The sequence below is a fragment of the Punica granatum genome, chromosome 5, assembly GCF_007655135.1.
Source record: "Punica granatum isolate Tunisia-2019 chromosome 5, ASM765513v2, whole genome shotgun sequence".
In the NCBI taxonomy this organism is placed as follows: Eukaryota; Viridiplantae; Streptophyta; class Magnoliopsida; order Myrtales; family Lythraceae; genus Punica; species Punica granatum.
Genome location: NC_045131.1, coordinates 23,979,656 through 24,001,766, shown reverse-complemented (window position 1 = coordinate 24,001,766; position 22,111 = coordinate 23,979,656). Strand labels below are relative to the sequence as shown.

Here is a 22,111-nt window from a genome sequence, read left to right as displayed (position 1 = left end):
TTTATCACCAATCCAAAATCTCAAATTTATAGGTCGTGATACCAAATCTCTTATAAACTTATAGTTTTCTATTCAATATTTTGATGTGAGATTCTAACTCTCAAGAGCTTTCATTGCCAAATATAATAGATTAAACTATGTTTGGGAAGTTAATTTATTCATTAATTTAATTAGAATATCTCACAAAAAAATATTAAAAATAATCACATTCATATGATTTCTAGAAATACATTAGCAACCACCTGATTACTCAATAAATCAATCTTAAGGTGGAATTTAGTGCATTACCATATAAGATCAAAATACTCGTAATGGCAATGCCCGGTATCCTGTTGTCTATAGGAAAAAAATTACTAAAAGGGAATACGTGCCTGTCACTAAAATACACTCAAACCAAATTGGATAATTTTCAATACATAAAGTGGATCCTCGTGATTTAAAAGCAGATTACTAGTAATCCAAATGGATTGCCCATGATTAATAGAAATTAAATGTATTAAGCTTTTCTAGTTGAAAAAGTAAATTACATTTTGGTAGTAATAGATACGCTTATAAACAAGTATGTCCTATTGTAAGTGACAGTTCCTTTGTGGCAGAGGTCAAACCTTGTCAATTTACTTTGACTTTGCACTCATTCATTGGAGAAGAGAATTCTCATTTCATCAACATGAAAAATCTGTCAGCCTTGGTAGTGTTCGCCTTCATCCTCTTCGTGATCAGTTGTAAGTCGGAAATTATCTGAAGTCAATCAGTGGCGCCTTCGTGATAAGTACGGGTCGAAGGCTATTGGACATTGCGGATTCGAACTTGACTGCCAATGTTTCTATCATTGTTTAGATTTAGTTCTTGCTAAATCAATCAACCATCCGTCCGGAGATGATAATGAAATGAGAATAAAATTTTTGGTATTCTCCGACTTCCTGTCCTCGAAATGAGTTCTAATGCGAGGAGTGAGCTAGCTATATATTAGCCGCCGGAATGCAAAATCAAGAATAATTTGTCCTCAGAAGTTTCGAAATATGAATCCGAGTAGCTCTAAAGTGAGATTGTCTGGAGAAGCCAACAAGCAAAACAATGCTAATCTTTGAGAAATCAACAAAAGAAAAGTCTAGTTTTCCGATACTACCTGTGTTTTATTGCATACTAGGCAATTTCTATGTTTCGACTGATACGGTTGGATTTTGAGAGGCTAAGCTTTTTCCTATGAAGTTTTTTCAATGAAATGGGAGGAAAGAGAAGAGAGGCGTATGCGAAAATATATAAATTTTGAAAATTAATTTTGAAGAATAAAGTTTTAAAAAAATAGAAATGCAAAAAAAGTAAAAATTATAAAAAAATTTAAAAGATTCACAAAAATTAAGAAAAATGTTTTCAAAATACAAAAAAAAATTCACAAAAATTGTAAACATTTAAAACATTCGAGAAATCAGAAAAAATAACAAAAAAAGTATAAGATTTAGAAAAAATAAAAATAAAAGGTAAATTTAAAAAATTCAATAGACTGAACTAAAATTATCAATATCGTCTCAACCCATCTTCTTTGTTCACCACTCCTTGTTTAATTTTCTCTCTTTTATTGCTAAGATAACAGTCTCTAGACCCCTAACTGTCGGAAAAACCTATCGAACCTGATTATAGCTGTAAAACGGACGCAACTATAAAAATGAGCTCAAGAAAGATTCAAACCACCAGTCGCAAAGAGGCTATTATAAATTTTATGTATTTTCTTAGTTTTACTTCATTTGAATTGTACATTTTTTTTTTCTTGTTTTAAAAGTTTTTTCCTCAATTTTTTATTCATTGGAATTTAATTTTTATCGTTCTTTTAGTTTTCCTTTTTTAAAATTAAATTTCCTTAATTTTCAATTTCTTTGGATCTTTTAAGTTGTTCTGATATTCTTTTGAATTTTAGTGAATTGTTTCTAATATCTAATTTCTGAGAATTCTTTTTTAAAAATTCCTAATTTTTATATATTTTTAAAATTTTAATTTTTTTTATTTATTGAAGGTGTAGAAGCTATTAATTTTTATTATAATTTTTAGATTTCACGGTTATTAAGGTTTCTAATATCTAAATTGGGAAAATTAGTTATTTCGGGCTTGATCAAGGAGGCTAATAGAAGGTAAATGAAGTGGGGTATTAAGGGTGTATTATGAAAGGAAAATGGTGTCGCCAGTGGAGAAGAGAGGAAGCTAAGCGAGGAGCTGTGAATAGGGAAGACGGTGTTGAGACGACATCGATGATTTTAGTTTAATTTATTGAAATTTTTATGAAAGTTTTGTATATTTCGAAAACTTTTTTTTTAAAAAAATTTTCTTTGTATCTAATACTTATTATTTTATGAACTTTTTGAGATTTTAATTGAAAAATTTTTAGATTTAGATTTTATTAGTTATGCAGTGCACTATGATTGGTGCCGCGTGGCAAATTTAACATGTACCACGCCATATTAGCCATTAACCAAAAAATTAATAGAAATTTGATGGGAATGGTTGCAATAATGAATTGTTTTTTACGGATTAGTTTTTCTTTTTTCCAGTCAAACGATTACGTTACATTTACCGGTTGCACCATTGGGGTATTTTCACCGCAAAAAGTAGCAAACCGTCGCTCTATCAGTTTAATAAATGGTGATTATTATATATACCCAACTATTGCTGTATGATAAAATTTCCTATTATTTCACTCTTATGGAGTGAAGAGTATCGAGGGACCAAAGAGGATAGAAATGGGGGGAGGAGCCATGCGGGGCACTGTTCTTCCAACGACTCCGACCGGGACTCCATCTTCCTCGAGCGGCCTTTTCTCCCCTTCTTCCTCGTATTCTTCGAACCCTTTTCCTCCTAACTTCCCCGCTTCGGCCAACTACTCTGCCTCCTCCCAGACGTTGGGACCTCGCCCTTCAGCTTCCTGCCAAGACCCTGACAATGGACCACTTGGAGGTGGTGCAAGAGGAGGAGGTTTCACTTTCGGCTCTTTCATCTCTTCCGTCTTCGGGCCCGTGCCTTCGCAACTCGAGATCGAGCGTGCCATCGCTGCTCTGCAAGAGTGAGCCACTCTGCTGTTTCCCCACTTGATACAATTTTCTGTTTTGATTAGGGTTAATTGTAGCAAAGCTGTATGCAGTTGATTAATTTGCATTAGCAAAGCAAAGGTTTAAGAGACAAAGGGAAGAGCACGGTGAAGGAAGCTGAATGATTTGAATAAGGGAGTTGGAGTTGTAGAATAGTGAAGAAGATGATTGTGAGAGACAAAGAGTGTCCGTATGCCAACAAGATTACTAGCACTCCTGATGCTGTCGCTGTGATACAATCGTTGAACAAACGATTCTTATATAGAGTGCGGTGGGCAAATTTGATCTCGTGGGTGATTACAACGTTCGGATGTGTAAAATGAATAATATGCTATCAGCTGACACGAAAAAGTGATGAAGTTTGAGTTTATACACGGATCGGTGCTGACTATAGTTTATTTTCGGAGACAGTTTTCTGCACGTAATTTCTTCATCCGGGTGGAGAGAAATTGGGTGCAGCTGCTAGGATGTTGTCACCCGAGATTACTCCTTTCCGCGGGACTTGGGAGGGTTACTCATGCTCTCCATCTGTTGCAAACAGACCCATCTATTAAGGTGAATTATAGTGCCCAAATTTACGAAGAAACCAGGCCAGGCTCGGGTTTTACATGTCCGGCCTCTTTTCTAATGTCTGAAGTCTGCCATAACTGTGGATAGATTTTTTGCATTTACCTTTTCTTACAAGCATTCACTGAGAAACTGATTCTTCGTGTAGAGATTGGTGGTCTCTCTATCCTCTGACAGAGCTCTTTGGGAAGCTATTCTGAACAATGAGTTGGTGCGAAAGCTCCAGCAGTCACTCTCTACAGGTCAATCTTAATATGAATTTTAAAACCTTGCTGAGTGAACAATTGTGCAGATCAGGGCTATAATGAAACTCGATCGAAGCTACTAAATTGATATAAATAGATAAGCGGGAAATGAATTCTTGAGTTGGCATTCCTTTTCATTAGCTCTCATTGCCCTTCTTTGGTCTCATACTGAATAAGTTTGTACAGCAGAAATTAGAAGGCCCAGGATCAGCGAGGAAGCATCGTCAGAGCCAGACTCGGGTTCGGACAATTTGTGGTGGTTTTTGGACATCGTGAAAGAAAAGATTATGGAACTCATCGAGAAATTCAAGTCTCTCATGGACGAAATATTCAAGCAACACTACGGCAGAGCAAAGCAGCCAACAGCTGAAGATACAGCTCAGTTGGAGGAAAAAGTCCGATCTTCATTACTGCTAACGGTTGTTATCCTGTTGATGGTGGTTCTGGCACGGGTTCGCGGAGCTTAGCATTCATCATTGATTAAAAACGGGGTATTTTACTGTACATTTCACACAAATGTGTGAAAGCAAAATGGTGCATGTGCATAAATAAAGTTCAAGAATGGAAGCTGCATCATATTGTACCCATTCAAGTACTGAGGGATGTAGCTAATGTCCATCTATGTTATGTGTGATTACGGTACTTATCGACTCAAAGAGTCAGCTTTGCAATAATAGCTTTATGTACCAATTTAGTGACAGAACATGAAAACAGATTATCTCTATTCTCCTCTTTGCTCGGACGGTAAACACCCTGCTTCTCCATGCCCGAAAGCTATTGGTTTGGGAGTTAGGAACCAGATAGACCTATTTTTTAGCAGATCACTCATGCGTTCTATCTGCTGCAGACCGACCCATCTGTTAAGGTTAACTGTGGTAGCCGAATTTACTAATGAGGCCGGACTCTGCTGTTAATTATATGGTCGGGCCTCTTTTCTAATTACTGGATTTTGCCAATCTGAATTGTTGATACCGTTAGATTTTGCATTTAGAATTCCTTATTGACTACTGGGCGTTCACTGAGAAGCTGGTTTCCCATGCAGAGATTCGTAATCTATTTATCCTCCGATAGAGCTCTTTGGGAAGCTATTCTGAACAATGAGTCAGTCCGAAAGCTCCAGGAGCTGCTCTCTGCAGACTATAAATCCGTTTATCGGACTTCATGATGAGTGAACAGTAGTTGCAGATCACAGGAGAAGCCTTTCGCGTTTCTCATGCTTGAGAATAGTTTGATTTAATATATTCTCGACGCTGGGGCTATTATGAAATTTGATCCAAAGTGAGGAAGATGATTAGTGCTAAATTGATAGAAATTGATAATAGATTTGAGAAAAAGCTATTCTTAAGTTTGCATTCCTTTTTATAAGCTCTCGTTTCCCTCCTTTGTAGCCTCACTGAAAACGTTAGTTTGTACAGCCGAAAATGATAGGCCCAAGGTCTCCGAGGAAATATTGGCAGAACCAGACTCAAGATCGGACTATTTGTGGTCGTTATTGGACATCATGAAGGAAAACATTATGGAACTCATCGAGAAATTCCAGTCCGTCGTGGACGAAATATTCAAGCAGCACTCTGGCAGCGTGAAGCAGCCAACATCAGAAACTGCAGCTCAGTTGGAGGAAACGTCCGGTCCTCATTCCTTCTAACAGTCGTTATCTGCAGGTCAGTTTTAATATGAATTTTAAAACCTGCTTACCAAAGTAAATGGTGAGTGAACAATTGCAGATCAGGGAAGAAGCCCTTGCTGCTGCTTGAGAACGGTTATTTGAATGTATTTTCAGCGTCAGGGCTATAATGAAACTCGATCTAAGCTGCTAGATTGATATAAATGGATAATAGATTTGGGGAAAATGCAATTCTTGAGTTGGCATTCCTTTCCATTGGCTCTCATTGCCCTACTTTGGTCTCATACTCAATATTATAGTATGTACAGCAGAAAATGGAAGGTCCAGGATCTCCAAGGAAGCATCGTCACAGCCAGACTCGGGTTAGGACAATTTATGGTGGTTTTTGAACATCGTGAAGGAAAAGATTATGGAACTCATAGAGAAATTCAAGTCTCTTATGGACGAAATATTCAAGCAACACTCTGGCAGTGGGAAGCAGCCAACAGCAGAAACTGCAGCTCAATTGGAGGAAAACGTTCGGTCCTTGCTTCTGTTAACCGTCGTTATCCTCTTGATGGTGGTTTTGGCACGGGTTCGTGGAGCTTAGCAGTCATCTTCATTAGTTAACCAGGATTTTCACTGTATATTTCACACGAATGTATGAAAGCAAAACGGTGAATGTGTATAAATAATGTTCAATAATGGAAGCTGTATCATATTTTACTCATTGAAGTACTGAAGGATGTAACTAATGTACATCTACGTTCATTGTCATTATGGTACTTATCAACTTGGGAGGGTCACTCATGCGTCTCGTCTCTTACAGACTGACCCATCGACTGAGGTGAACTGCGGAAACCCAAACTTACAAACAAGGCCTGGTTCTGCTTTTTTTTAATGTCTGAACTCTGCCAAAATTGTGAATTCTTGATAATGTCGTCAGATTTCGCATTTACCATTCCTTACGGGTTACAAGCATTTGCTGAGAAACTGGTTTCCCATGCAAAGATTGGTAATCTTTCTATACTCCGTAGAGCCTTTTGGGAAGCCATTCTGAAAAATGAGACGGTCTGCCAGCTCCAGGAGTCGCTCTCTGCAGGTCTGTCTTAATTTGAACTATAAATCTGCTTACCAGAATTCATGATGATTGAACAGTAGTTGCAGATTGGGGAAGAAGCCTTGCAAACTGCTTGAGAACAGCTTGATTGAAAATCTTTTTCCAGATCGAGGCAGTTATGAAATTCGATCTAACGCGATGAAGATTGCTGACAAATGCAATTCTTAAATTTTCATCCATTTTTATTAGCTCATAGCCCTCCTTTAGTCTCACGCTAAAAATTTTAGTTTGTACAGCAGAAAATGGGAGGCCCAGGATCTTCAAGGAAGTATCGGCAAAACCAGACTCGACCGAGTCTCTGACTATTTGTTGTGGGTTTTGGACATCATGAAGGCAAAGATTATGGAACTCATCGAGAAATTCAAGTCTCTAATGGACGAAATACTCCAGAAACACGCTGAAAGGGAGAAGTAGCCAATAGCAGAAAATACTTTTCAGTTGGAGGAGAAAGAACGATCTTCATTACTGCTCACTGTTGGTATCGTGTTGGTGGTTTCTGGCATGGGGTCGTGGAGCTTAGCATTCATCATTGACTAACCGGGTTTTTTACTGTAGATTTCACACAAGTGTATGAAAGCCAAAAGATGCATGTGTATAAATAATGATCGTGAATAGAAGCTGTATCATATTGTACTCATTCAAGAGCTTGGGGATGTAGTTGATGGACCATCTATGTTCTCTGTGATTAATGAAAGTCTTCTGATGCTGATCGACTTAAAGAATTAGCTTTGCAAGAACAGCTTCAAATTAGTAAAAACAGATTGTCTGTATTCTCCTCCACTCTGACAGAAAACACTGCCAAAGAGTAATTCTCCCATTTGGGCTGGAAAACCAAATCATTTTGTCATAAGGCCATAGGGGAACAATAATCTGAGGTAACAAACCTGTTCCAGCTCTGAAAGTAGCCTTAGTAAGCTTTCACAATAATACCAATAGCATGCAGATTTGAATTACTCGCCTAGCACCGTATACCCATGCCAAGCCAGTTATCTTGACAAACAGAAACTTTTCTTAACCCTTGCGAACTCCAAAGCTTATAGGAGGTACGGCTAAAGCTCTCACCTGCAAGAGGTTTCTCCATGCCCAAGAGCTCATAGGAGGTATGTGTTGAGAGTAAAAAATTCCACACGGAAGAAGTAAAAAGAATGTAATTGGGTTTATAAGAGATTTGGTACCATAATCTCCATGTGTATGGGTTCACATCTGTTAGATAAATTTTTAAAGAAAATAGACCTAATTCGAAATTTAACCTATATGCAATCCAAAAACTTAAATCAATAAGTTACTGAGCCTTTGTCTTTTATAAGCTTTTCTCATTTTTTCCTTTCAATCAGTGTGTGACATTTTGTCCTCTCACACTCCCCAATTTTCTCCAACATCCCGGCCTCACGTGGTATCGTGTCGTCTTATACGTTCCACATGACCTAAACCACTCGACTGGACCATTTGTATACACACACCCGCCCTCACTACGAAGTCCCGACATCGAACACAACGAGTGCCTACTCGAGGCGCACGCTATGCTTACAAACTTGAACCAACAAGTATAGAGACCCCCGCGCATATGCGCACTACACCGCACGAAGGTGGCCATACATGCCTAGGATAGTAACCATGGACTCTGATACCAGCCAGATAAATTTTTAAAGAAAATGGGTAATTTGGATTTGAGCTCATATACAACCCAAAAACTTAAATCAATGAGTTACTGAGCCTTTTGTCTTTTATAAACTTTTTCCATTTTTTCCTTTCAACCGATGTGTGACATTTTGTCCTCTCACACTCCCCAATTTCCTCCAACAACATCACGTCATTTGAAATGTCTTTTTGTTGATGGACAACCAAAGTGCACTCATGTTTTGTTTGAGTATGGAACTCGTGGTCTCTCCGAAATTTGAGCGCATAGAGAAACTCGTCTCATCTTAGTTCGTCCCAAGCATGATCTCATTGTCAATTGTCGTCCCCCATCCTTCCGAGCACAGAAGTTCAATCCCGGCTCATAGTTAGTTCTTGAGGGCGGATTGTTCTAGTCTATTTGGCACATGTAGGTGAATGTCAAAGCCACACGTTGCCATGTGAAAGCAGGTATTGAGAGTAAAAAATCTCAGGATTTATAAGAGATTGGGTACCACAATCTACAAACTCGAGCTTTTAGGTTAAAGATGGGCCCAATAGCTTATAAGTCCAGTAAATATTTTATAGTACGACTATGTATATCTGAGCCCACACCACCCATAATGATCCCAAACTAGACAAAGTTTCTCGAGATACATTTGTAATTCCTGCTCTATGACACCCGACCCGGCCCTTAAGCAAACATAGAATTGTCCAGCTTAGTTTTGCTACTCAGAGAGTTACATCCAGTCCATTCATGAGAAAGGATCCGTGCTTTTGATGCACAAACTTCAGAAAATTCTTATCGAGATAAACAAGAGCATCAGTAGTTGGCTAGATTAATTGGTTACTAAATTGATTTATTTAACTATACCAGCATAGAACAAGTACTTCATAGACCAGCCACTAATGCGAGCAGTAGTTCTATCACTAAGCATCCCACAATCTCTGGCAGAAAGTGAAGTCACCTTATGAAGAGGCATGCTGATTATTTAACTGAAGAAAGCCTCTTTGAAAACCGGCAGAAGAGAGGAGATCAGCAATATATTCCTCAACTTAACCCATACTGAAGATATCCATACTCTCAAGATTGAATCTCAAGCTTGATACATAGAAGTCCCTCAGAATCTGCAATAGATTCAGCAGTGTATACAAATAAGTCGCCGGCAAAGCAGACATGACTGAACTCAACCTGGCTAGTGGCTCCATTCAGAATCTGAGAGTACTTCCATAGTCAGAAGCAATGAGCATTGCGAGAAAGCCATTAAGTCTGAGAGCCCCATCAGCCAATATTTCGGAAACAACCAAACCATGAGAATTTTCGGCTAATATGGGTCCAAATATGCATGAGCAAGCTAATGTGCAAGTTTTACTTTCACGTTAAGTTGTAGTATGTACAATGAAGTACATTGTCAAAATAGATCAACGATATCTCTAATGTTTAGGAACAAATAGAGCCTTAGTTTATCTTAAACCCCCTTCTGAGCCTGCAATGTCTCTCCACCAGTGCAGGTCTTCAAATAAAAGGGTTCTGATGTATTTTCACATCGCTTCATCCAGTTCTCCAAATAAGCAGCAACACAAAATGAATTTGTACCTGGATGCATAACAACAGCAAATTGAGAACTCGACCATGGGAAAAGGAATGCATATGCTTTAATTAATCGAACAGCACAGCCAGTGGCAAATTCGCTAGCGTCCAATATCTCAACCAAATAAGATGCTTTGATATTTCGACAACAGTTAAAAATAATCGTGCATACCATCATCACAAATTGCAAATACTCTTAAGTTGTTTTTTGTGATTTGCGGCAGTTCCAGGTAGTTGTAGGACTACAAAACTCGGCTCTGCTCTTCCCAATTACTTCAGAATCATCTTTATAAACGAATATAAGCTCAAGTTATTAGTGAACAGCCTTATGTCCAGGAACTATACTTGCAAGTAAAATGTCTGACAATCAAAACATTTAGGATGATAAGTCACAAGGAAGACCTTACTCACTGCCGCATGATTTGGACTTCCTACAAGTAAAATTTTCAACCTGTCCAAGAAGAATAAGGGATCAAAACAATTACAACTTACAAGATAGATTCCTTTTACGGAAAAAAAAAGAAGGATCTCAAGAAAATTAAAATACCAAATCGTTACCTTTTAAGAATTTATACTCTTGAACATATTTTAGAATTCAAGATCTTCAATGAAGAATCCTGGGTCTGAAGCAACAAACAACCAGAAGTAAGTTTACCTCATACCAACTTAAAAGCAACAAAAGCAATCCAGCATTACATACCTTTTTTAAACCGTTCCAGTGCCTCCGTCCTCCAAGCCTCTGGCAAATTTTCACAACCCTTACACTTTAGATAAACTAATTTGTCCAGTCTTGATAAGGTAGGCAGCTTTTTAATTTCCTTGCACCCTGCGATGCTTAGGTGCACCAAATTGTTTAACTCATCAACTCCTTCAAGTTCCTGTAGCTTCTTGCAGTCATCAAGTGACAAATATGCTAAACTTTTCAAGCTCTGTAGATTTGGTAACTTCTTGATAGCTTCACATTCTGAGAAGTTCAAGACCTTCAATTTTTCCAACCCATTAAGTCCATCAATTTCTACAAGATTAGCACATTTGGAGACATCCAGAAAACTTAAAAGCTTTAGTTTTGACAGATTAGGGAGTTCTTTGATTCCTATGCATCCAGTTATCACTAGCTCCATAAGTGCTGCCAATTCTTCAAGTCCTCCAAGCTCTTGTAGCTTCTTGCAGCCAACTGCAGAGAACTTGCTCAACAATTTCAAGTTCGATAGATCAGGCAGTCTTTCAATTTCCTCACATCCATCAATATACAATACACCTAATGCTACCGCCCCATCAAGCCCTTCAAGTCCTTGTAGCTTTTCACAGTCATTCACACACAACTTTCTCAATGCTTTTAACTTTGATAAATTAGGAAGCTTCTCAATTTCTCCACATCTTTCAATAGCTAACTCCTTCAAAGTTACCAACTCAACAAGCCCTTCAAGTCCTTGCAGTTTTTTGCATTTATCAGCATGCATCTTTCTCCAAGCTTTTAAGTTTGATAGATTAGGCAGTTTATCAATTTCAGTACATCCTTCAATAGACAACTCCTCTAATGCTACCGACCCATCAACCCCTTCAAGTCCTTGCAGCTTTTCACAGTCATTCACACACAACTTTGCCAATGCTTTTAACTTTGATAAATTAGGAAGCTTCTCAATTTCTCTACATCTTTGAATAGATAACTCCTCCAATGTTACCAACTCATCAAGCCCTTCAAGTTCTTGTAGCTTTTTGCAGTCATCAACATCCAACTTTTCCAAAGATACCAACCCACCAAGTCCTTCAAGTTCTCGCAGCCTTTGACATCTTCGTGCATTCATCTTTTTCAAAGCTTTCAAGTTTGATAAATTAGACAGCTTTTCAATTTCAGTACATCCTTCAACATCCAACTCTTCCAAAGCTACCAACCCACCAAGTCCTTCAAGTTATCACAGCTTTTCACATCTTCGTGCATTCATCTTTTTCAAAGCTTTCAAGTTGGATAAATTAGACAGCTTTTCAATTTCAGTACATCCTTCGACATCCAACTCTTCCAAAGCTACCAACCCACCAAGTCCTTCAAGTTCTCGCAGCTTTTGACATCCTCGTGCATTTATCTTTCTCAAAGCTTTTAAGTTTGATAGATTAGATAGCTTTTCAATTTCAATACATTCTTCAACATCCAACTCTTCCAAAGCTACCAACCCCCCAAGTCCTTCAAGTTGTCGCAGCTTTTGACATCCTCGAGCATTCATCTTTTCAATTTCAGTACATCCTTCAACATCCAACTCTTCCAAAGCTACCAACCCACTAAGTCCTTCAAGTTCTCGCAGCTTTTGACATCCTCCTACATTCATCTTTCTCAAAGCTTTTAAGTTTGATAGATCAGGCAGCTTTTCAATTTCAGTACATCCTTCAACATCCAACTCTTCCAAAGCTACCAACCCACTAAGTCCTTCAAGTTCTCGCAGCTTTTGACATCCTCCTACATTCATCTTTCTCAAAGCTTTTAAGTTTGATAGATCAGGCAGCTTTTCAATTTCAGTATATCCTTCAATATTCAACTTTTCCAAAGCTACCAACCCACCAAGTCCTTCAAGTTCTCGCAGCTTTTGACATCCTCCTGCATACATCTCTCTCAATGCTTTTAAGTCTGATAGATTAGGTAGCTTTTTAATTTCAGTACATCCTTCAACATTCAACTTTTCCAAAGCTACCAACCCACCAAGTCCTTCAAGTTCTCGCAGCTTTTGACATCCTCCTGCATACATCTCTCTCCATGCTTTTAAGTTTGTTAGATTAGGCAGCGTTTCAATTTCAATACATCCTTCAATATTCAACTTTTCCAAAGCTACCAACCCACCAAGTCCTTCAAGTTCTCGCAGCTTTTGACATCCTCCTGCATACATCTCTCTCCATGCTTTTAGGTCTGATAGATTAGGCAGCTTTTTAATTTCAGTACATCCTTCAATATTCAACTTTTCCAAAGCTACCAACCCACCAAGTCCTTCAAGTTCTCGCAGCTTTTGACATCCTCCTGCATACATCTCTCTCAATGCTTTTAAGTCTGATAGATTAGGCAGTTTTTTAATTTCAGTACATCCTTCAACATTCAACTTTTCCAAAGCTACCAACCCACCAAGTCCTTCAAGTTCTCGCAGCTTTTGACATCCTCCTGCATACATCTCTCTAAATGCTTTTAAGTTTGTTAGATTAGGCAGCGTTTCAATTTCAATACATCCTTCAATATTCAACTTTTCCAAAGCTACCAACCCACCAAGTCCTTCAAGTTCTCGCAGCTTTTGACATCCTCCTGCATACATCTCTCTCAATGCTTTTAAGTCTGATAGATTAGGCAGCTTTTTAATTTCAGCACATCCTTCAATATTCAACTTTTCCAAAGCTACCAACCCACCAAGTCCTTCAAGTTCTCGCAGCTTTTGACATCCTCCTGCATACATCTCTCTCAATGCTTTTAAGTCTGATAGATTAGGCAGCTTTTTAATTTCAGCACATCCTTCAATATTCAACTTTTCCAAAGCTACCAACCCACCAAGTCCTTCAAGTTCTCGCAGCTTTTGACATCCTCCTGCATACATCTCTCTCAATGCTTTTAAGTCTGATAGATTAGGCAGCTTTTCAATTTCAGTACATCCTTCAACATTCAACTTTTCCAAAGCTACCAACCCACCAAGTCCTTCAAGTTCTCGCAGCTTTTGACATCCTCCTGCATACATCTCTCTAAATGCTTTTAAGCTTGTTAGATTAGATAGCGTTTCAATTTCAATACATCCTTCAATATTCAACTTTTCCAAAGCTACCAACCCACCAAGTCCTTCAAGTTCTCGCAGTTTTTGACATCCTCCTGCATACATCTCTCTCAATGCTTTTAAGCTTGATAGATTAGGCAGCTTTTCAATTTCAGTACATCCTTCAATAGACAACACTTCCAAGGCTACCAACCCACCAAGTCCTTCAAGTTCTCGCAGCTTTTGACATCCTCCTGCATACATCTCTCTCAATGCTTTTAAGTTTGACAGATTAGGCAGCTTTTCAATTTTAGTACATCCTCCAATAGACAACTCTTCCAAAGCTACCAACCCACCAAGTCCTTCAAGTTCTCGCAGCTTTTGACATCCTCCTGCATTCAGCTCTCTCAATGCTTTTAAGTTTGATAGATTAGGCAGCTTTTCAATTTTAGTACATCCTCTAATAGACAACTCTTCCAAATCTACCAACCCACCAAGTCCTTCAAGTTCTCGCAGCTTTTGACATCCTCCTGCATTCATCTCTCTCAATGCTTTTAAGTTTGATAGATTAGGCAGCTTTGGAAACAATGAGAAGTCTGGGGTTGATGTTAATAGGTGACATTCCTCCAAAATAAGAACTTTAAGCTTCGATGCAGTCTGTAGAAAAAAGTGTAAAGTTATAACTATCTTATCTTTCTTGTATTTCTAAATGATAAAACATATCAAATTCTACGTTCATTTATCATTACCTGCATGAGGCTCCAGCATCTCCAATCATGCGTGACCAAGCTGCCTGATAGATCAAGAACAACCAGGCTTTTTAAATCTAAGTTGGTTGGCTCACACGCTTGCCCCCCATATCGCCAACAAAGGTATCTCAACTTTGTAAACAGGTTCCGGAAATCCCCATCAAGGGCAGCACCATCTATTTCAAGGAACCTCAAAGCGGACATGTTTCTAAAGTTTTGGTCAGTAAGACGCCTATGTTCAACCTCCAAATGTGGAAACTTTAGACAAATGGCTTCAATACATGGTGAACCCTGCGACATAGAAGATAATATTACAATTAAAGCTTTAACATGTAGACCTAACAAAATTAATTATAAACTGTCGTCATGTTACTATTAAAGTATTTTCTGTAAATTTTCACAACAGCAAGCGTACGCCAAAAAAGTAGTGCTGCTGCCGACCCACCAATCCCTCATCCTCATTCCATCTTATTTGATTTCATTGCCCGTCCCCCAACTCCTAAATTAAAACCTTGTCCCCATAAACCCACAATCCTTTAATCATCCAATTAAAAATAATTTCCCCATCTGATTCCACAGTCCAACTGCTACAAACTTTGTGCCGGTGGAGACACGATATATGGTGGCAGTCTATTTTATTAGCTACTTTAAAAAAAAGGAAAAAAGACAAAAATCCCCATTGTGGTTTGGGATCGGGACAAATCGCCCCTTGTTATTTTGTTTGGAACAATTAGCCCCCCTATGGTTTGCTCCGTTAGACATGAGGGGTTACGGCGTTAATTTTTTTTTCCATTTTCAATCCCCAATCTTTAGTCTTTTAATCATTTTGATCATAAATCTTTTTCTTTTATCATTCATATCCTCAACTTTTCATTTTGTTTCATTTTAGTCCTATAACGAAAAATCGAAGGGGGAGGGGGTCGGGGATTGGCGGCCCCGAACCCTCCACCAAGAGCGCCGGCACCCACAGAGGACGCTGACGACCTCGGTGGAGGGGTCGGGGTCGTCGATTGGCGGCCCCGACCCCGAATCAACCGGGGACTCCGACTCGAGGTCCCTGGTCGATTCGAGGTTGGAGCCACAAATCGGCGACCCTGAGCCCTCCACTAAGGTCGCCGACACCCACAGAGGACGCCGGCGCCCTCAGTGGAGGGGTCGAGATAGCCAATTGGAGGCCCCGACCCTGAATTGACCGAGGACTCTAACTCGAGGTCCCCGGTCAATTTGGGGACGGGGCTGCCAACCGGCACCCTCGGTGGAGGGTTCGAGGTCGCAGATTGGCGGCCTCAACCCCTTCCCCTTTCAATTTTTCGTTATAGGACTAAAATGAAACAAGATGAAAAGTTCAGGATGTGAATGATAAAAGAAAAAGATTTAGGATCAAAATGATTAAAAGGCTAAAGATTGAAGATTGAAAATGGAAAAAAAAAATTAACGCCGTAACCCCTATGTCTAACGGAGCAAACCACAGGGGGACTAATTGTCCCAAATAAAATAATAAGGTGCGATTTTTTCCGGCCCAACCCACAATGGGAATTTTTGTCTTATTCCAAAAAAAAAAAGAGACCAAAATCATTTTCCCAGTAGTTAACTCCTCGATCAACTATTCTATGGAAGCTAGAGAACGACCAGAATTAATTCAACCAGCTCCCTGTATATATCTTCTCATGTTCGTCTCTTTTCAAGGAGAGAGAGAGGCAGAGAACAGGGGGCCTCCGCCGATAACAGAAGGGAATCGGAAGAGAGAGAGAGAGCGACGGTGGCTCGCTGCTGGCCACCCCCAACCACCAAAACCAACCCCACCCACCCCAACAAAAATTCTGCCACACTTTTTTTAACGATTTTTAACTAGATGAATACATGTGCATTGCAAGGGAATTGATAAATAAATCTTTTAGCTATTTTGGTGGAGAAAAATGCTATAAATTCATGGCCTAGAGAATATGGCTCATTTAAATGTTTTTTTTTTCGTGTTTTTAATATATTCACTTAGCTTCATCTTTTACCTCATTTAACCTCGTATATATTTTTATGGAAGAAAACAAATTATATATAAAGAGTTCAATATCAATTAGGTAATTAAGTTGACTAATTTTGTTTAAATTTAGTTCTATTACCCCGTGTATATGATACCATTAAATTTTTTTTTGTTAGATGCATATTAATCTTTTAGCTATTGACATAATTCAGTAGACGATATATACTTACATAAACATCCCTCGACTACATATATTCCTATTTAATAAGATTGACCTAATGAAGTAAAAATTACATAATTACGTAAACATCTCTCAACTATATATATTCATATATTCATAAATGAATTTACGTATGTGAATATTTATCAACTAGATATTATTAACATATACAGCACATCCAACCTATATATATGAGATTTATTTATCAAATTACTCTTTCATCAAATAGATGACTGTTATATTTAAACTATCACGCAAAAAAAAATATCGCATATGGTAGTAGTAGAAAATTCTATTTTAATAGGAAACTATATATTTTGAAATTATATCGTCAAAAATTATAAAAAATTATAAAAAAAAATATAAGATGTTGATACGGTGATATTAGAGGGCTTAGAATTCCGATGATGTGGCAACATGAGAGAAGGCGATTTTAATTTTGGAGGTGGCGGCGTAATATATCGCTTCGAGGGTTTATTATTATTATTATTATTATTATTATTATTATATATTGATATTGATTACTGAAATGAAAGAAATTTAATATGTATATATATGTATATATATGTATATATTATCTAAATGAGCGTTTTAATAGGAAACTCTCATTTAGTCATGTGTCACTTAAAAGGGCAATGCTTAGAAAAATATTTTAAAACCTCCTTCTCTCTTCTTTTAAACTTGGCACTCAAGCATTAGTTAAAATTCAAGGAATTAAGTTTTTGTTCATAAACTTGGCCTTCATTTTCTTTTTTTATCAAATTATTTTTTATTTGATTCTTATACTAATAATTATCAAGAGAAATGGAACAAGAGATTATGAATTTTTTAAACTAAAAAAAATAATTGTAGCTCTCTAAAATGAAAATGATTTGTCTTCAATAAATTGAATTCAAGATATTCAAATAAATGTTAACATTTAAGAGGATAAAAGACTGCAAAATTTTGTTAAACAAATTCTCAATTTTATCCAAGCACTGTAAAATCTAACATAACTGCTCCATAAGTTTTTATTTTCTTAATTTTGCATCTTGCTAACGCTCTTTTGTTATAATATTTACCTATTTTTAGAAGAAAAATATTTAATTAATTCAACGCTATTTTGTCTTCAAATTAACAATATGAGATAGTTCTCATAATTATTAAAAGATATTGAGAAATATTAGTGAATATTATATTATAAATAAGAAGATATATAAACTTAAAAATTATATAATCAGAATTTTATAATATAAATATTTTTTTCTGTAAAATTACTCTGTGGCAGTGCACGGGCTTCTTTTTCTAGTAAAATATAAAAAGGCCTTACTTGAACATTTTTCGCTACGTGTTTTCCTTATTCAGTACAAAAGACATGGGAATTAAACTGAAAAAGTACCAAATTTTACGGACCAAATCAGTATTATCCAAAAATTCAAAGCAATAAATCCTAACGAGGCCATCACTTATCCTTTTGGATAAGTATCTTCTTGAGACATTTTGTACTTAATAAAGATGATCACTTATCCAAAAGTAAATAAATAAATAAATCCTGACGAGGAATTTCGTTCATTGGATGGGAATTAAGGGGAACATGATTGAGCATGGCGGGGCTTAAGATTGAAGTTCTTTTTTATCCTATTGTAAGGGAGACGCAGTACGGAGGAAGGTAAATAAAGGAGTATGGGGAGTTTTATTGACTAAAATCGAACTTGGAAACTTTTTATAGAGTTTTTGTTGCTTGTTTGGTGATTGAATAGACCGGGAATAGGATATGGTTAACTGTTGTTATTAAAAGTTACAAATGTCCATAGGTTTAAATAAAAGTAATATCAATTTTTGAAACTATATAAGTTTAAATAAAGTAATATCAATTTTCGAGACTATACATTGAAAAAAAAATCAAACTCCAACCACGGGAAGGGCGACACAACTCTAGTATCCCCTAAGCTCACCAAGAAAGCTCTAGGCTAGTGCTTCAAGCCTCAACTGACATGCGTGAGCACTAGGCTGAGAATGGTGATGCTTGCCCGGAGGCTCGGAGCCCTTAGCCTAGGGCTCAGGCTAGCTATAGGTTAAGAGGTTTGATGCAGTGATACAACTTTGCTTAGAAGTTGGTCTCAAGTTTGATTTTAGCAAGTTAAATTACCCTTGCCCTCTATTTAGCTTTCTAATTTTTTTTTTTAACCAAGCCCTCCTTGTCGCAGAAGGAAAAATGAAAAGCAAAATGGCATATGTCAATTGCCCATCAGACATTAAAGAGCAACAATTGGAGGATATCTTGATGGCTCTAGACGCAGACATGCAAGAGTACTCTAATTAATTACTACACAAAGAAGTTAAATAAGTTAGAAAAAATTTTCACATTATAGAAAGTTTAGTATGAAAAACTTGCCGAATGAGAAAGGGTGTTTGATTCTGGCATCGTCCTTAACCTCAGACCAAGTTATTCTGTATTCGAGTTTCATCAATGGGATTTCCCGTGACTCTATATTTTCTCTTTTCCTATTTATCTCTTTCTAGGTCAACTTCTTCGTAATAAATAATAGGGTCCATTTGACTTCCAAATACCTGAGTGCAAACTGGGAAATTTTTTTTTAAAAAAAATCATGGCAATAATTCTCGTATTTTTCAAAATATTTCTCTGAAACAAGCAATAGATGATTTTTTTTTTCAGTAAATCAACAAATGATATATTAAAAGGTGAATTAATACCTGCAGACTTGTATGCTTACCTTTTTTTCCTGCAGTACACTTAATGCTTCTTCGTTGTTCCACAACCTACTTCGATTCCCTGGTTCTTTCTCATCCTCTTGTTGAACTATTGCTCTGCCAAGGTCTCTTAGTTGATCGTGCATCCAGAATGTGTTGTCCCCCCCGATCTTAATAAGAGACCGCAGAATGAGTTCATCAAGTCCACTTTCTGGATAAAACTTACAATCTTCCCACATGTGAATCGCCACTCGTCTATCTTTTCCAATAAAATGGCATGCAATGTCTAAAAATATTTTTTGTTGTTCAAGTTCTAACGAGTCATAGCTGATCCTCAGCTTTTCTTGGACTTTCATATGAGGTTTTTCTTTCAACTTCTTTAACGTCTCTTTCCATATGACCTTCCCTTTTCCACAAAGGTAAGACCCTATAACCTCAAGCGCTAAAGGAAGCCCTCCGGTTGTATTCACAATAGCATCAGACAGAGCCCTTAATTCAACCGTTGGAGAGTCACTCCTGAAAGCATGCTTGCAGAAGAGTTCCATTGACCAGACAGGATTCATTTCCTCGACTTCATATTGCAATTCTTCCGGAGTCAAACCTAGAGCATTCTTATTTCTGGTTGTAACGATGACTCTGCTTCCTGGACCAAACCAAGCAACTGAGGCCAGTTCCTTGAGTTGGTTACTGTCATCGACATCATCGAGAACAACGAGAACTTTCTTCTCCCGAAACCTGCGTTGCAGCTCATCCATTCCTTCATCAGTCGTAGTGAAGTCTTGGTCTTTACATCTAGAGAGATCTGCAGCTAGCTGATTCTGCAGGCACTTAAGGCCACCCAAATGCAATACTGTTGCACGGATATCTTTGAGGAAGCTGCAACTGTCGAAGTAGTCCATAATTTCATTATAGATGACCTTGGCAAGTGTTGTCTTACCAATGCCGCCCATACCAAAGACCCCAATAGTTCTCACGTCTTCGTTCCCCACCTCAAGCAACCTCATGACCGCTCTTTTCTTATCATCGACTCTGACAAATTTTTCGGTCAAAATAAGATGGCCTTTCTTCAAATCACTCAGTAACCTTCCGACAACTAGCTTTATCAATTGTCCTTGATGTCTGCGAAGCAACATCCAAGTCATATATATACATTTATATATGTATGTTATTTTTTTCAAGTCATATTGTGGTAAGCAGATAAGAATTAGGAATCGTGAAGAGTGTAAGAGTGCACAAAGGGGTTACCCGTTCGTCTCATTCTGTAAATCCCAGCCCTTCAATGTTCCAACCTCCTCAAGAGCTTCCCTCCACTTTCGAACATCGATCCTCGGGTCGCGCTTTGAATCTTCCACGTGCTTAGAAAAGGCCTCGGCATAAATCCCCTTCTCGGGGTGCTGAACCTCATTCGGCGTGACATCGTAGAAAATGGGAAGCACAGTCTGCTTCATCCTCTTCCTGCATTCCATCATACAAGCAAACTCCCGGAGGCACCATTTACTGGAGGCGTAGTTCTTGGAGAAAATGGGGATAGAGATCTTGGACCGCTCAATCCTGTCGAGGAGCTGGGGACCGATCTCTTCCCCAACATGGAGCTCTTCATTGTCCCTGAAAACATCGACCCCGGCATCTCTCAGGCTAGTGTAGAGGAAATCAGTGAAGCCATCCCGGGTATCAGCCCCGCGGAAGCTCAGGAAGACTTCGTAACCACGACCGTAGGAGGGTGAGGGTCTGCTTCCGCTGCTGCTGGAGCTGATGCCCGTTGATGATTGCTGCAGCTTTGGATCTGCCAAACCCTCGTTTAGACTTCTTCTCTTGGCGGCGGCATCGGAAGCGGCCATTGCAGTAGTCTGAGATCTCAAGTCCAAAGATCTGCAGTCAGATCTGATCTGATGAGTGTGCGGAGGAGACTTTATTCCACAAAGCATAAACCCAAGATTTTTTTTAATAGCAAATCCTAATGACTTTGTCGGCCACAAAGACCAACTGCAGTAAGGTGTACTCGCGTTCAATGATTTATCTATGAGATGCGCTATATATGCCGAAATCGGTACCCCAAAATAGTCTTATTTTAAAAATTAATTCTCAAACTAATTTAGTTTTGAAAATAATTCCCTATCTTGACTTATATGTACAGAATTTCTTTTAAATTCAATCCTTGATTTCTAAACTCTTTTAAAAACAACCCCAAAAATTATCTTATGTCTTATTTTGAATTAATTATATGGGTATCAATTTTAAAAAAAAAAAACTATTGTTGATTCACGATCGGAACTGTTATCGCTGCCATTAGACCTCCACCTCGGATGGCCCAACCAACCATTCTCAACCGGTCTCGATATGCGAGGTTAATGATTTCATTTCGCCTTCATTGGAGTCGGAGACTATGAGCAAGCCTGGGGCTTAGTGCGCTTCGAATGACCTAGCCCCAAGGTCCCCCGAGCCTATTGTAAGCTTTGTGACTGGGTCGACCTAGAATGAGCTACCCTATGTCATGCAAGCCTCGTGGAGGTCTAAATCACCCTAGGGCACGCGAGGGCTCAAACCCGTTATAATGAGATTGAGCATCGTTAATAAGGTGAGATTGAGCATGGCTTAGCCTTATCAATTTCCACTCCTCAATTTCGACGCTTGAACATCGTTAATAATGTAAGATTGAGCTACCATGTGGAAACAAGCCTAAAAGGGTAGTTCACATGACGGAGGGTTTGTCCGAGGTTGGAATGGGGATATGAGTGGGGAAAGAAGCCAAAAACGTAAACTGAACCATCCAACCAAATTGAATTGAAAAAAAAAACGAACTTCTTAAATAGGTTCTACTTCTATTCAATTTTTTTAGTAACAAAAAGTGGTTCGTTTAGTGACTTATTAAATCCAATTTACTTAATTGCGGTTCACCCAATTAAATTGTTTTAATTAGAAAATACTAAATAACTAATATAAAATCGC

The 22,111-nt window shown here is 38.1% G+C and overlaps 1 protein-coding gene across 1 annotated transcript; it reads right to left on the bottom strand.

Moving 5' to 3' along the window:
* Positions 1–6,630: 6,630 nt before the first annotated feature.
* LOC116209081 (disease resistance protein RPP4-like) lies at positions 6,631–21,161 on the bottom strand. The gene is given in 6 exon segments (XM_031542640.1): positions 6,631–6,978; positions 7,494–7,504; positions 10,515–14,184; positions 14,277–14,567; positions 19,189–20,284; positions 20,411–21,161. Coding segments are annotated over 6 exon segments (6,009 nt in total). The 5' UTR covers positions 21,004–21,161.
* Positions 21,162–22,111: the final 950 nt, after the last annotated feature.